The following is a 17053-nucleotide window of genomic DNA, read 5'->3' as shown; positions in this document are numbered from 1 at the left end:
GACAGTAAGAGCTAGTATCTTCATGGGTCTCCACTCCGACTAGTAGAAATGAGAGGTCACTATCCAGGTTTTCCATTGTACATGCACTGACCTGAACTTTTGAGCCTAGATTGTAGAGCACATTACCTAGCATTGCATTTACCCTGAAATCACTTCCCTTATGTTAACAGAAAGTTATCTAGGATAAACACACACACACACAGAGCAACCAAGACCAAACATACAAATCAGAAACCCACAAATGCACTGTGAGCAGCAGAGAAATGGACAAGAACTGGGAAAGCTATGAACACCCAACAGCCAAGACAAGCACTGGAGCTATTCTGGGCAAAAGAGACTCACCTCCATCCCCCAAATTACCACCCCAAACAAGGCTGGGGAATGGACAGAAGGGAGGATACCCAGGTTACTCTGTGGTGAGAGAGAACTCCTTCCCAGGAGCCAGAGAGACAGTGAGACTTCATGTTTCAGACTTACTAGTCAAAGACAGATAAGAACAATGGAATCCTTAAGTAGGATCTGGGACAGCACTCCTGCAGCAATCCCACTACCGCCCCTCTTCACAGCACTTAGGAATGGGGAGTTGGGAGGCAGAAGAGGGGAAAAGACTCAGCTTACGCATCAGTCTCTGGAGCTAGTAGGTGTCTGGTAAGTTTTTTCAACATTGGTAACTACGCACCTACTTACTACACCTGAATCCTATGCCTACCTCATACACAACACTTTGCACTGGCGCATTCAGTGCTAGCATTTCAACACACCTTCCAATGATTTTCAAAGTTCCCTCTCCTAACACATTATGTTGGGCTTTGTTGCTTTGTGCATTTCTAAGAAAAGAGCTCTCAGCCTACAAAACCCTGTGAAAACCCTCCGTGAAGGGCCCAGCTATGCTCATACCACTTCATGCACTCACTATAATAAATAAAATCTGAAACACACAGATGTCCCTCTAGCTGTGACTGCAATCCCTGGCATCTCAAGATGAAAGAAGAAACACTTGCTAAGCAAAACCCAGGCTACTTCTTCACTAAGCAGTGTGCCATAACATTCCGATATAACAGGGTAGGGAAGTAGCCAGAAGCTGTAGTGTCAGTTACAGAATCCCCATTCCACATAAGAGTCCATACTCCCCTGGCACTCCCACACAGGACTCCCATTAATGCTAATAGGAACTCCATGCAGGGAACAGGACTGAACGGTTTCTCCCATTTCTGTAGGTGCCCAACACAGCAAACACAAACATTTCAGAAAAAGGATCTCCAGTTGTCTATCGGGTGGGTTCACTGTCTAGTTTTATTTTCAGACTCCAGGTGGCATGCTTCCACTTTTAGCAGTGGCCCATGAAGATTTTATAGCACACATTAAATCCAATCTCCATTAGTTTGTTTCCAGAGACCAATTAAAAAGAGACACAGATCAAGAAAAAAATAAGCTATGCCTCACAGGTTAACTGCAGGACTGCTAGCTTTTCTACTCTGGTTTTGGTTAACTGGTCAGTTTTTCCACAGGAGTTAGCCAAATTAAAGGAAGCAACACATTACAAAAACAAAGATAGCACTCCCTCACCATCTCCTTAACTTATTTAGGCCCCTGTTTATACACAGCTTCCTCAGGTCTGGAATAGCCTATAATCAGGTCACCTACAGCATACGTTGCAGGGACAAGATGCTCACCAAGGCTTCTGGGAAGGAAAGAGGCATGGTAAGGGCTGATATGAGTTGGTTTCGATTTAATCTTTGATTGGTTATTTCTGGCTTTGGCATGGGGGAAAAGCAGCTGGCATTTGTAGTTATTCCTATATAGATGATGAGTTTGCTAATTGTCAGGTTGCCTAGAGCTTGAGTATAGCCATCCTTGTTTAAACATGTGAGAAGCACCCAAGTCTTATTTTTGAAAGGGACAGAGGCTCCTAAATCACAATGACTTCCAATGACACTCAGGCCCCTAGGTCCTTTAGTCACGTCTGAAAGTGAGCCTAGGTGCTTTTGAAAATGTTATGCTAAATAAAATGCAGTTCTCTTTTTAACTTATGGTCAGTGCACCAGGAGCCCAAGGAAAGTCTTAAAATACCCTTTATAAAAACAAACAAGTCCACAAGATATGACTAACTTAATATCTCTAGAGATAGTTTAGCTCAGTAGACTGTATTCCAGTACTTCATTCACAAGAAACACTGACAAACTCTCATATTATTTTACAAAGCTCCTTTTAACACATTAAATTCTCCTATTCTTAGTATGTGTTCCAACAGAAGAGAATTGTTGCTGTAAAAATTCCACCTTTTAAAAAAAAAAAAAAAAAGGAGAAAAATGTGGTCTTCAGTTAAACATTTTTATTCAAAAAGAGGTGCGCACTGGAGTTTAATACACTCACCCTACTTCCCATCAGCTGGCAAGCCCAAGAACTCAGCCTGTGTAGGGTACTGCAGATCAAACAGTTGAACTTTTAAGTAAACTTTGAAGAGCTAAACTCTACCATGGCTGGCTTGCTCCAGAAGAATAGTCCGGAAGCCACCCCGGTGTGATAGCTGGAAACAGACGCATCTGATGATAAATCAGTGGGCTAGTATATCATCACTTGCCTGAAGCCTGACTATAAATAAAACTCAGTTAAACACGGCAGGTGTCTGAGCAAAACACTAAAGTCTATCCAGTGGCAGACAGAACAAATGACTTTAGAAACTTTTTCATCTGCTTCAGTGCATGATAAGTTCTTATTTTTGTGCCCTTTTTTGAATCAAGAATTGCTGAAAGTGGAAAGAAAAACCAACAGGCAAAAACACAGGGACAGAAGACTAGGGATAAAGAGCCAGACACAAAACACAAGGATGCAACACCAAAACAAGAAACTGATGCAACAAGCAAAACGGGAGGTCTTAGGGAGTACAGACATTACTGCCCTCCCTGCCAACAAAAGCATTAGCTATCCATTTAGAAAACGAGTATAATGTCACTACAAAGATTTGTCATTCACTCTAAAAACCCCATGAAGAAAATGCAGCCATCTTTAAGCAGGAAAAAAACCAAACCATTCTTTCAATTTCTGCTCAGTAACAATAATTTGAGCATATGAAACAAAATCTGAATCATTTTAATTAAATTGTTACCTTTTGAAAGTCATCCAACCAAATTAAGCAAATTGACCATCAACATGAACCTTATACGTTTAAGTATTGAAGGAACCCAAAGAAAGTAAGGAAGAGATTTCCCTAAATAATCTCTCTAGAACTGGCTTAAACAGAAACCCACAAATAAATGGTTGCATTTTACAGTTCCTCAAGTGGCTGGAAACCGAGCAGGCATCATCAGCCAACTGGATGACAAAGCACCTGGATACATAAGAGTGCAGCTTGGAGTAATGATGCAGTGAAATCCTGACAGCGAAGTACACACCTTGGCATTGATATAGGGGTCAAAAGGGCCGTACTTTTTGAGTTCTTTGATCTCAAGAGTATTCTACAAAAAGGAGAGGAAAAAAGAAAAATGTGACAATGAAATGGGTGAGATACAGCAACAAAACAATGGGTGACTCTGAAAGGGTGGGGATGACACAACATAGCATCTCATTCCAGTCGTAAACCGTTAACCACACCAGTCATTCCAGCTGGTAGATTGCATAATTTGAACCACTCTGCACATCATTTACAAATCTTTAAAATATAAAATGTGCAGGCTATTTAATGGACTTCATTCATTTATAAAGGTTCCCACTCAAGACCAAACATTAATGAAACATTACTTTGAAGAATTACACTCAACTCCATCTTCTGCATAGGCTTCTTCCATACCTGTCCTCCTCTAATCTCAGACAACAGACCCACTAAGACTTACATGATCACCTGGTTGACTCCACCACAGATTGATTGTAAATAGATTTAAGAAGCATACTAAACTGTTTACAACCAATCTATTTAAACAGAACAGATTGGCTGCCTGCAGCTGTGCTGCAGGCCACTACTAGGCCTGGAGCTGAAACGTGATTGACAAATATAATCAAAGACATTTTAAATGTGCACACTTAACTATTCTTTCTTAACTGAGGAGTGGTAATAATTAGCACTGACAGCAGTTTTCATCTTCACAGTGCTTTACAAACTACTAATTCAGCCTTAGAATGGCCTTGTGAGGCAAGAAATTCCATTTTACATATGAGGAACAGAGAACAACCATCTTGTGCAAAATGTCACAGGGAGTGTGTGTCAGACCCAAGTTTAGAACTCCAGAATTCCTGAGTTCCAGTCCTTTCCCCAACCACTAGGGAACACTCTATAACAGGGGAGGTTTATTGATAGTTTGACTGGTACTAAAGAACACATTTGCCTCCCAGTCTGCAAATAGGAAGACATTATTTAATAACAGGCTGCTTCCTTATCCAAATGCTTAGATACAGGGCAAAATCATAGGACTGGAAGGGACCTTGTGAGGTCTTCTAGTCCAGTCCCCTGCACTCAAAGCAGGACTAAGTATTACGTGTTTTTATCCAGCAGCCATGTGTGTGAATAAGTGGACATGTATTTCACACATGCTCTTATGTGTGTCGGAGATGCATGGAGAAGACACTGACAGGCTTTCATGGGAAAGCTACACAGGGAAGTCAGCATTCCAAGATGAGAAGACAGCACAGAATAACAGATTGATACAAGCTAAGCCAACCTGCATCCCACTCAAAGACCAGGGTACAGAAAGAAAGGAGGCTATATTACTTGATCTTCTCATCCAACTGAGAGGATTGATCTTTAGGATCAAGTTATAGTTCTCTATCTGGGGTAGAGGCAGGCCATATGCTTTAAAAAACCCACACAATTAGTCAAGTGGGCACAAGTGCTAAAAAAATCAGAGCAGCTAGGAGTGTGGGGCCAAACAAAAAGACTTACAGCTGCTTTGATTAGTTCCCAACAGAAAGAGCCAGTATATCCTTTGACAGTACTAGCCATCTTCACTTAATCATCCAGCAACTGGAGAGGAAATAAATAATAGGCAGTGTTTGTTTTGAAAACCCAGTAGGAGAGCAGAAGATCACTTCCCAGACACACTGTGGTTGATAGACTGCTCACTTTCACACCCTAACCACCCAAGATTTGATTATTTAACCCATCAGATTTAGAGCACCACACTAAGAAACAGCGTTTCCAGCAACCAAACTCATTCATTTCCAAATTGTTCAGCACCTTACGTCATGCGGCTGACACATTGCTTTCCACCCTAGGAGTACGAATCTGCTGGTACATTAGAGACTAATAGGAGGAGGAAGATATTCAGACCTGTTCATTCACTTTAGTGTGGGAGGGTCCCTGATGGATGAGAAGTTTTACTATCTCTGCATCTCCTTTCCAGGCTGCCAAGTGAAGAGGGTAACAACCTTTGCAGTCTGCCACATTGGTTAGCGCATCGTTCCTCAGCAGAACTTCCACCACATCTCTGGAAAATAAGGATGGCTATGAGTCTCCAAGATACTCACAACAGAACTGAATAGGATACTGTTTAGCAGGTTGCACCCAAAAAGTTTAGGCTGCTCAAAAATAGTGGTTTGTAAACACAACACACAAGACCACAAAAAAACCACACATACCCCAAATCTGAATCATCATTTCTTTTTATCAAATGAAAGTTTTGTGGATTTAAAAACTTCCAGAAAGTGTTCCCCAAGAATTATAGACATGAAGGGCTGGAACGGACCTCAAGAGGTTATTAGTCCACCCCCCGTGCTGATTAAATATACCTAGACCATCCCTGACAGGTATTTGTCTAACCTGTCTTTAAAATCTTCTAACAATGGAGATTCTACGATATCCCCAGGTAACCTGTTCCAGTGCGTAACTATCCTTAAGAGTTTGAACGTTTTCCTAATACCTAGGATTTAGGTTAAATCACCCTTGCTGCAAATTAAGCCAATTGTTTCTTGTCCTATCCTCCATGGATATGAAAACAACTGATCACCATCCTCTTTATAATAACTTGTTATCTGAAGACTTGTATCTCCCCTCAGCCGGCTCTTCGCTAGAAGAAACATGGCAATTCTTTGAACCTTTCCACATAGGTCATACTTTCTAAACTTCTGATCATTTTGGTCATTCTGGTGGAAACCTGTTCTTCAGACATGCTGCACAGCTATGCAATGGGAGTAGCACCAGTCTCAATTTATTGCACTGGTGTAAGTCACTTTTTTACACCTGCACTGGTGGTGTGTACGACCGAGTATGTCTCAGTGCAAAAAAACTTATTGGAGGCAAGGTCGTCATGGTACAAACCAAGCAAAACTGAGGAAAAAAGCTTTGAGGCAAAAAGTAAGGTTTATAAGGCTATTTAAGTTTCAGTACATCATCCTGTCACCATTCACTGCTAGCCAAGATTCTACATGTACTGAAGACTAGAAAAATTGCATGTTATTGTATTGTACTTAAGAAAATGTGATCAAGTAATTGGAGACAGCATTGTAACAGACATGCACATCAGGGCAGCGTTAATACACATCTCAGTAGAATCCTACTGGTGTGTCTGTTCCTGGAGAGGTCATCTTCTGGATGAGTTATACAACAAGAAGTGGTTCAACATTTGTGGTTATTAAAGATGAAAGTGTGTTTGAGATAGCCCAAGCATCCTAGCCAAATTTTAAATCTAATTGCATTCTGCAAAATATGCCCCTACAATTTCACCGCAATATTGTGTTCTTCTCCATGTCCTGAAGGTGGTGGTGTATTGCACCAACACCCTGTTCTATCTCTGAGGCAGCCGCATTATACTTGTGAATAAGGGAATTCTCTCTCTCCCCATATTTATTTTTTTATGGATAGTAAAGCACCTGGGCATCCTTTAAGGTAATAAGCACTATAGTAAATTTGCTTACTTGTGGCCATTCAAAGCAGCATGGTGCAGCGGAGTATATCCAGTACTGTCAACACAGTTCACATTTGGTCCCCTCCAGATACTGCAAAATAAAAAACTCCAACAGTAAGTCATGTACCAAATTTAGAGGCAGCCAGCTGGCAAGGAAAGGTTTCTGCAGAGTTCTTATGTTAAGTCTGTTATTTCAAATCAAGCCATAATAATGGACTGGCAGCTGCAATTAACTGCAGCAAGGCAGAGAACACATATTGCACAATGCTATGTTAAACAAGGGTAACAAATGTCACAAGGCACAACAGAGTCATTAAGCAGACTCACTACTCAGCATTTCTCCCAAAGATCTGAGTTCTTAAGCTAGAGGTTTGCTATTCCCTCACCAATGACTCTTCTGCAAGGCTTCTCAACAGTACTTAAGTTCATTAAGAAGTTTTAAAGGAACATCAGTGGCAAAAGTCTATGTAAAAATTAACACAAGAACAGGTTCAACACCCCACACCATCAACCCACCACTAATCCTCTCCCTTCTCTGAAGGATTTTCATCAGCTGGGGGTCCCTTTTCTCAATGGTAAAAACCATTAAAGGATATGTAAGTGTGCGATCAGTAAGGGGATACAGAGCCTTTCATCTCTAGATCACTTATTCAAATCCACTCTGAGTCAATGGTAACCAAAAATCATGTCCGTCTGACAGCTGTTAGTGGGTCTGTGTGAAACAAGTAGGTGGTCTCAATGCAGTTCCAAGAACTCCCGTCACAACTGGCCTGCCTTCTTGGCAGACTGAGACCAAGAATTTAATGGGCCATGGAGAATTAATCTTCTCTTACTCCTCAGAAGCGGCCCATCTAGAACAGGATTGAAACATACCGATGCAGCCAGGGGAGAGCATGTGGGCAGGAAGTGGGCACTAACCTTGCACATGCTGTAGTAGTTAAAGGAACTCAATCTCTAGGGTTGCCATGTCTGGCAGCTTTCACTAGCGCTTGAACCTGCTTTTAAAAAGATGGGATGGATACATCTGCACTCAGACATGCTTCCAAAGAAAGCTGTAGACTTCCCTCTCTAAGTATGCCTTCTTTTATAAGCCCCTTCTTGCTGTTTTGAAACTGATGCATTCCAAAGTACAGTATGAGTAATCAAATGAGCTCAGAATGGCCCCAGCTCACACAAGTATTTTTGTTTTGCTTTTTAAAGATAAGCAGGACTGGTGCTTAGTTTCCCTCCTCCACTCCCCAATTGCACTGTCTTAAAATAAGAGTAAACTGTTGCTGTTTATGAACTAGGGCTGACAATTTCATTTCCTCCACAGCATGTAATCACTATGGCTCATGGTACGATACACAGGCAACCCAAGCATTCATTAGGTTTTCTAAGGGCTGGTCTACACTACGAGGAAAAAATCTATCTTAGATACGCAACTTCAGCTACGTGAATAACGTAGCTGAAGTCGAACATCTAAGATCGGATTACTCACCCGTCCTCACCGCGCGGGATCGATGTCCCCAGCTCCCCCTGTCGATTCTGGAACTCTGTTGGGGTTGGTGGAGTTTCAGAATCGATATAAGTGCGCTCGGGGATTGATATATCGCGTCTAGATGAAACGCAATATATCGATCCCCGAGCAATCGATTGTTACCTGCCGATACGGCGGGTAGCGTAGACGTAGCCTAAAATAACAATCATTACTCGAGGGCCACTCGCCAGAAAAACGCCACACCACACACACTATCAACTCAGCAGAAAGGAACTGGGGTAAAACAGAAAGGGCATCAAACCAATAGGAATCCTATGTATACCAAGTAGGAACTCAAACTTAAACCAAACTATTTGCTTCCCTCTTTCTGACAAAAGTTCAGAAACTTAACTTGATCTCTCCAACCACAAAATGTGTCACTGAAGTTTGTTTCCACCAAGAGAATCCACATGATCTAGTGGTTGGACTGTTATAAAAAGCTTTCCATACATCGATAAAGGACAATAATCAGTGTAGAGAAAAAACCAGCCAAGGGCACTGGGGGGAAGAAATTACCTTGTACAAAGAGAAGATTGGACCTCTACTTAAAGGTCATACCCAAATACATCCCTACCCAATAAACTGCATGGTCCTCAATATCTACCTCAGAAGAAAGACAAGGTGAGCTGATAGGGATAGGATATAAATCCGTCAGCTGTATACTTCATTGGCGACTGGAAGGCAAGAATATTGTCTTCCCTTTTCGTGGCCCATGGGGTCTTCCCTCTCAGAGTACGCTTTGGGACAGTGCATAAGATGATCTGGTCCCCAGAATAAAATTGTTCTTAGAACCATACAATGCATTCCACCCTTACAGGGACTGCTTAGGGGCCTGAAAGTCCAAACTTCTTAGGACCAAATACAGAGACAAGGTAGAGTGTTCTAGTGCAGTGGTTCTCAATCATGGATACACCAGGAGGACTGCAGCCCCTCAGAGGCGGGAGGGGTCACGGGACAGGTTTAGTGGCATCGCAAATGCAAGCTGGAATTAGCGGGTGGCAAGCAGGGCAACTGCCCAGGGCCTTGAAAAGCTAAGTTACATGCTTCAGCCCTGCCGCCTGGGGCTCCAGCTTCAGACAAGGCTCACAAGTATCACACTGAAACGCAAGTACAATATTTATATTCCAATTTATTTTATAATTATATAGTAAAAATGAGAGAGTCAGCAATTTTTCAGTACTAGTGTCCTGTGACACTTCTGTATTTCTAGGTCTGATTTTGTAAGCAAGAAGTTTAAGGAGGTGAACCTGGGGTACACAAGATAAATCAGACTCCTGAAGGGGTTCAGTAATCTGGAAGGGTTGAGAACCACTGCTCTAGTGGACGAAATCCGGAGCTGAGAGTCAAGAAGGCATGGCTGATTCATCCCAGATCTGCTGTTAATTCACCGACCTTGAATTTTGCTAAAGTACAAGCAATGCAATTTGCACCATATAAAGACCAGTATCAAGGCACTCTACTGTGGAGCATATGTAATCTAAAAGACATAGTGAGATCTACAGGAAGGATTCTGGCCTTTCCTGCCTTCAGGGCACAGATAGTATTTTCACCAGCCCTCAGGTAGTAGTACGTCCAGTCCCCCAGTTTCCTGCAGCACAGAACGAATGAAAATGAAGTGGTCACTGAATGCGTACAGTACTGCAGATGCTGCTAGCATCACTTGAGAAGCAGGGTTAAAGCCCTGGCTGTGCACTTTTATAACATCTTCGAGTCAGCCCAGAGACAGAATAAACTACAGGCCAGAATCCAGGAAGTGCCCTCCCACTTTCAGCTGCCATGAAGCTTGAGTGGGATTTAGTCAATTTTAGAGCTCTGTGGTTTCCATTTGGCAATGGGCTCATGGAGTGTGGTTACCCAGCCAATTTATTGCTGGATTTACAGTGGCAATTAATGGTTAAAATTATGGCAGAGCGACTTGGTTTTAGTCTGGGTAAGGTTATAAATGTTGTGTCTGAATATCTCCTTTCATAGATTGTGTTAAACTGACCAAAATCAGAGCAAATTTAACTATTTGACATAAGGAAAGGAAATCAGAGAGGTATAGATTCATGCTGTGTACATGCACATACAGCGCCCAGTGCCTGCAGTTAACCACCATCAACACTGCGCATCTATGGTATCTTTCCATATGAAGATTTCAAATTACTTTATAAAGTGGATAATTATTACCCCCATCTTACAGAAGGGGAAAAGGGAAACTGTAAATCAAACGACTTGCCCAAGGTCACAGCTGTATAGGAATAGCATACTTAACTTGGAAAAAAAATCTCAGAGCTCTGAAGCAGCCACACTTCCAATATCGGAGTGTAAATCTTTTACAGATGCAGAGACCGCTTTTCTTACTAGGAAAGCGGGAAAGAGGGCAAGACTCTGAATGTGGAGATGGAGTATTTCCACCAGGAAGGCTTGGCTTGTTCTCATTATGAGGAGGTCTGGGTGTTGCAGGAGTCTTTATGGTATGATTTTGCTTTTTAAAAAGCAATAAAAGGTGCCTATAGTCTGCAACAAGTGACTTTTTATTCTTACTAATGGAAAGAAATAAGAAACCCAAACTAGCCCACCTTGATCAAAAGGTCAAATCATCCCAAGGCCTAGAATGAAGTAGGGATCAAAAACAGACTGAGAAACATTTATCTTTAGATGCTGGGATTGTGCCGGAAGTAAATCAGTCTTCTCTTCCCTTTACTCCTTCATCTTCAGCTCCTCCTCCTAGTTAAAACTGCCATATAATTCTTAAGCCTTACTAGAAACCAAATCTTTATGTATTAAGAAAGGATCAGTGCATGGCACTCGACACAAACTAAGAAACTGAGTTTTTTCATATCAGATCTAGACACAGTAAAGTGACTACATACTATGGGCTGCAGCGACCAGACTTTGAGAGGACATTGGATGGGAGTATTGCTTTGTGGAAAACATGCCTTTTCCTCTGAGAGCTGTTTGCACTATCTGGCACAGTTACAGACGAGGAACAATCTCAGTGACACCTCACACCTTATCTGTGGAAAGAGTGGTATGTCTACACTACAGATTAAACCTGCGGTGCCAAGTCTCAGAGTCCAGATCAATTGATTCAGGAGGCTCGGGCTGCAGAGCTAAAATAGCAGTGTAGACATTTGCACTCAGGCTGGAGCCTGGCCTCCAAGACCCACCCCTTCACCTGCGTTCAGAGCCTTGGGACTCCAGCCCAAGTAGGAAAGTCTACAGTGATATTTTTAGCCCTGCAGCTCCAGCCTGAGCCAACTCAGCCCCACAAGTTTTTCTTTGCAGCATAGACATATCCACTGACAGAACTGTTTCAAGGAACACCCTTTGACTGTACAACTGGGGAGCTTAGGGTGCTGATACCAAAGGGTTAAAGTTCAGCATTACAAAGTCAAGAGTGAGTGACAGAAAGCCAGAGTGGAAAAGGAAGCATGCAGTTGTCATGGGAGGTTCAGATAAAGTTTTAATTAACTGGCAACTGTTAGAGTGCTTAGAAATTTGGTGTAGTTAGAAAACAGAGGCCTTTACAAGTGACAGAAGAAAGTTATTATATATTGGGAAAGAGTTACAAGCTACAGAGAACCTATTAGTCATGTCCACTGATATAAAGAACACGCAAATGCATGCATCCAGTAACAAGATTTCTCAAATAGGGATTTGACACCCTCAGAGTCTGAAAGGACTTACCAAAAGGCTTCAAGGTTTCAGAGAGAGAACACATATGAAGATTTCTCTGTTACAGAATTTACCCCCATCCAACATTGCCAAACAATTCTTGCCAGGGCTGGTTTTTATCCTTGAATCTGAAAGATGCTTCTGAAGAGTCATTTTCTTTTTAGTAGCCTCTCATGCAATCTGGTAGTGTTCTGAGTAGCAGGACTGGATTGTAGCTTTTTTTTTTTTTTTTTTAAATTGCCAGAAAATATTCCCCTAGTCCTCCCAGCAAAGAATTCTCCTCTGCAGCAAGATGACATTTTACAAAAGCACCAAATACCAGCCCTGAAGTAAAGTCCCCTACAACCTGAACCCTCGCATTCGGAAGACTGGAAGGGGACGCAACTTCTGCATCATGGAAACGGAACCAGTGCAGACCTTTGGTGCCAAGCAGTTCGAAAGCCACTGCACTAACAGAGATAAATACTTGGGAGTGTGCAGCCACTGCGAAGCCCAGAACAATAGAATAGAAAAGTTTTGCATTGCTCTGTACTTGTGTGCAGTGTCAGAAGGTGGATGACTATTATATCATATTGGAGATGGTACTGCTCCCATACGCATTTTGAAATTTTTAAGCTCTGACTTTGGACTCATTAGTACCCAAGTGACATTCATTGTCAAACTCTGTTCAGCCAATGCCATCTTTTTAACAGGTCTGCTTTACTAGGGAAAGAGAATGAAGTGACAGTCCATTTCAAGAGGCATTTTAGAACACCTACGGCAATTAAAAAAAAAAAAATCAGATATTAAAAGCCCATTAGTTAAGGTGGTTTTACATGGTGAAGACAGGAAGAACCTATGGGAAATCAGAACAGTGCACACCTGTCTGAGGGCTCATCCTCCTTTCATGGAAACTCAGCTGTACAGTGACTTCTGCCTTCAATTACTGACCCCTGACTATGATAAGGTACAGCAAGATTTGGGCCTGCTTCTCCAAAGAGAAAGCACAACAGCCAACAGCATACGGACAGGAATGAAACAAGGGGAATAACTGACTGCATGTAGCAGGTCACCTTCAAAGCACTGTCTACCTTTCAGGGGCATCACCCCCATTTATAGATGGCGAAAACTGGAAGAGTAGCATTAAAATTAGTTGCCCAAGGAAGTCAGAACTGGGACTATAATTCATCAAGTCCTACCTCTAATACTATGCCCTGCCCTCAGTAAGCCAGCAGACAGTTGACCAGTGTATAACTCGGTATACTCGAGTTCTATTCCTGGCTCTGCTGGGGAGCACTGAAAAGCTGGTTAAAGCACAATGGCTCAGTTTCCCAATCTGTAAACTGGAGATAAAAATATTAAGATACTTTGAGATCTACAGTGCACACAGTTATACTCTTACCTATTGAAACGATGAGGGAACAAAACAGTGTCCACTGTATGAAGTGTTACATGCAAACATTGTTAGTGAGCTATTTCCTGGATTAAAGAAAAACAAAACAGCATTCCTATAAATAGAATAATCTGTGCCTCACAAGGTTGAGAGAATCATGCAACACAAATTTCCAATAATTTTCAGACAGCTAAAAGAGTGCAGAAGGTTTGAAGCAGACCTCACTAGGTTTCTGTGAATGGTTTGGTTTTTTTCTAGCCTTATTTCAAAAAGTTTTTGGGATTTATAATATTAGTCTTTGTTCTGAAGACACCAACTTCCCAGCCACAATAATCTTGGTCTCATCTCCCATTTCTTCATGTCAGCTAATGAAGAATTTTACATGTTTTTGATATCCACGTTTAATGTATTTTAAAAGGCAGAACACTATGGAAATAAGGCAAGCCCTAAAAGTTACAACATCCACCTACTCTTCATACAGATTTTTCTATTCTGCTTCTCTTGCTTCAGCAAGTGCCATGGGCACTCAGCTTTTTTATAACTTTCGGTTGGGGAAAATAACTGAATAAGGCACATTGCTTTAGGGCACAATAACCCCTCCATTTATTTTTTTAAACAAACACTATTTTGCCCCCCTGCCTCCCCATCTACGTCTCTCTGCCCAGAGTAGCTAATCAGAAAATCATCCAGGAGTGCTGTGCTCGGATCAAGACAAATATACCTAACCACTACTTTCCAACATCAAGTAACAGAAGAGTCACCAATAGGTAACCTGGAATCTCATTTATTATTCATATTAAAGGAGCATCTGGAAAGCCCAACCAAGACTGGAGTTCCATTGTCCTAGGCACTGTACAGACAGCATAAAAGGAAGTTCTCCTGTCTTAAAGAATTTATGTTATAAATATTTGAGACAAAGGAGCTAGAAGTAGAATTATCCCTACTTTACAGGTGGGGAAACTGAGGAATAGCGGGAGTAAGCGACTCACTCAAGGTCACAGAGGATGCCTAGCAACTGTCAGTTAAACCCATATGTTCTGAAACCTCATTCAGTGCCTCAACTACAAGCTCAACTCATGAGATAATAGTTGTTAGAGTTGGAGACTTACTAGCTCACACCACCCATTGTTCTCAAAAGTGCAGAATACAGAGTTAATATACAGAATTAAATATTACTTCCTCAAGACACTAGATCTTAGCTATTCTAATGCAAGACCATCCTCACCCTTTTTGTACTTGCCATACATACACAGGCACAGAAAATGAACAGTGTCTCTCAGCAAATGTCTGGCACTTTTACAGTGATTTATGTTTTCAAAGCATGCTATACACGTCTTAACAATGCTGTGAGGTAGGTCATTATTATGCCTATTTTACAGATAGGAAATCTTGGAAAACAAACATACGGCAAACTGGGAGTACAACCTTTGACTCCAAGTCATGTGCTTTAACTGAGAGACAATGCTGTCAAAGAAACAGACATCTTAAACAGAAGGAGTCCATGATGTCTTCTGTACCTTTGGAGGGGAAAAAGCTCATTGGAAAATATTTTTCCAGCAACCTAAAAGAGTTCAAACAGACAAATTATGATAAACTTTGGCTTTAGCATTTTACAACTGAAGTGCCTTATCAATTATGAAAACAAATTCCGACACACTATATTAGATGTGTGTGGCCATTTAATCCAAAGCATAATTATATAATGCATTGCAGAGAGTACAGGCATTTTAAATGCACGCATTAAGTGTCACTTAACATTCCAATCTGGTACGGGAAGCATTTAGCATGTATACTGTTCTCCCACTAACATTCATGCCTTAATTTTACCAGAAGAGAAACATCCAATAACTCATTTATTTAGCATTTCAAACATCACAATATTGCCAAGCATTTTACAAAGTAAAGTAGCTGGCAGCTAACAGGGACCCAATAATGGGAGACCTTTGTCAAAAAGTCATGTTATTTTGAGGGTGGACTATTGTTTAGATCAACATATCTTCCTTCTTGTGGGATGCAAGAGGCTATAAAGCCAACTTGCTGTGTTTGAATGGGTGTGAAAGGGTGATACAGGAAGTTGACCACAGAGGATGGAGTGAAGGAATGTGTGAAGTGATCTACATTTAAGCTGTACATGTCCACAACAGAAGCTCAGGACTTTTTAAAAATAAACAAAACAACCACACACTAGCAGCAGATCTGGAAGCTATCAAGGACCTCCAAGGGGCCATCCCCAGCCACCTGTTTTGATTTAAAAAGTACCCAGTTAAAGGAAGCAGGAGCTAGATCACAGAGCATTCCCAAATTTGTCAGAAATGCTTTATGAAGCCTTAGGTATTCCAGGCACTAAGCTCTCTGCCTCAGCATCACCATTTACCCCTGTATGAGAACAAATGAGAAAGGCCAGATTTTGGAGTTCAGTCAGACAACAAGGGGCGGAAGAAAGACTATAGCAGCCTTGGATCTACCAAGACTGTGGGGCCCACACATGGCTGAAAACATGCATTGTATGCACTAGTGAAGTCAGAGTTAAATGACTCCCAGTCACTACCTGCAAGCCACTCATTCTCCCAAGTCACACAATGTGACCTGAAAAGACACTATGAGAATATGATGCCACCTGCAGATCCAGGCAGCTATCAGCTGTGCTCGATGTTACCTACTGCTTGATTGTTGCTGTTTGGAGCCCTAGACCCCAAATTTCTTGTCCTAGTCCTCCCACAATGACAACACTATCACTTTCTGAGGCTCAAAGCTGGCCACACAATATGTTGCTCCCTGAAAAGGGGTGGATGTAGGAATGTATCTTCAATAGTATCCACCAATTAATACCCTAAATTCAGCATTCACAGCATCAGTCCAAGGGAAAAAACACAAAACCATCCAGTGACAAGACCTATTAGGATGCAGGAAGGAGCAATATATCTGGCAGATAGAAAAGCAGCATCTTTACTCTATGCGCTGCGTGGTGAGTTCCTGGCAGATGGCAATTCATGGTAGCTGCACCTACAAATGGGACAGAGACAATCTTATTTGTGACTGCGCAAACGCGGAATACCTCATCAACGTTGCCAACAATCATATCCAGGTGGTATCTGTCATCCACTCTGCCACTGGAAGCAGTTAACTAAACCTAGACTTGGATATCTAACATTGCTGTGTCTAAACCATACGAAACCATTTTTTCCTGGAATCAAGATGCCCACAGTGATATATGCAAGTTTGCAGTTGCACAGATTTGAGGAAGTGGCAGAACACCCTGATTATTGCAATCAACATGCAGAATAATAGTTTTATATTGTCAGTGCTCAATTACTTACACAGTGCTTCCTGACCCCAAGGGCTTCAGAGCTTTTCATATGCTATGAAAACAGGCACTACTGAAATGCAGCCACTTCTGGTTGGAGGGCAGCAAACAGGTGCTCAACTAGCACACAGCACATTGCACAGGAACGGGAGAGAGGAAAGTTGGCAGTACCTATAATGAAAACCACATTGGGATCTTTAACATCTGTGCTGAGCACATAGTTAAAGTGCTATGTAAAAAGGAGAGAGTTAACTGCAAGAACAAACAAACTGACCCTCCTCAGATTTGAATGCAGGGTTCTAGGAAATCTGGATATTTCAACATAGCAGTTAAGCCACCTCCTTCAGTTGGTACTCACTGAGCAA

At 41.7% G+C, this 17053-nt stretch overlaps 1 protein-coding gene across 6 annotated transcripts in view; it reads right to left on the bottom strand.

The window, feature by feature from the left end:
- Positions 1–17053, bottom strand: part of ANKS1A (ankyrin repeat and sterile alpha motif domain containing 1A) — a 167210-nt gene that overhangs the window by 107169 nt on the left and 42988 nt on the right. For 4 of the 6 annotated variants that reach the window (XM_075064931.1, XM_075064930.1, XM_075064933.1 and 1 more), the window contains exons 2-4: positions 6844–6924; positions 5261–5417; positions 3393–3455 (exon numbers count right to left, since the gene is read on the bottom strand). In XM_075064931.1, coding sequence (XP_074921032.1) covers positions 3393–3455; positions 5261–5417; positions 6844–6924 — 301 coding nt within the window. The remainder of the gene's footprint in view (positions 1–3392; positions 3456–5260; positions 5418–6843; positions 6925–17053) is intronic. The other 2 variants (XM_075064932.1, XM_075064935.1) reach the window with 1 other exon arrangement.

Source organism: Chelonoidis abingdonii, chromosome 4 (genome assembly GCF_003597395.2).
Source record: "Chelonoidis abingdonii isolate Lonesome George chromosome 4, CheloAbing_2.0, whole genome shotgun sequence".
Taxonomy (NCBI): Eukaryota; Metazoa; Chordata; order Testudines; family Testudinidae; genus Chelonoidis; species Chelonoidis abingdonii.
This window is presented reverse-complemented; position numbering and strand designations above follow the sequence as displayed.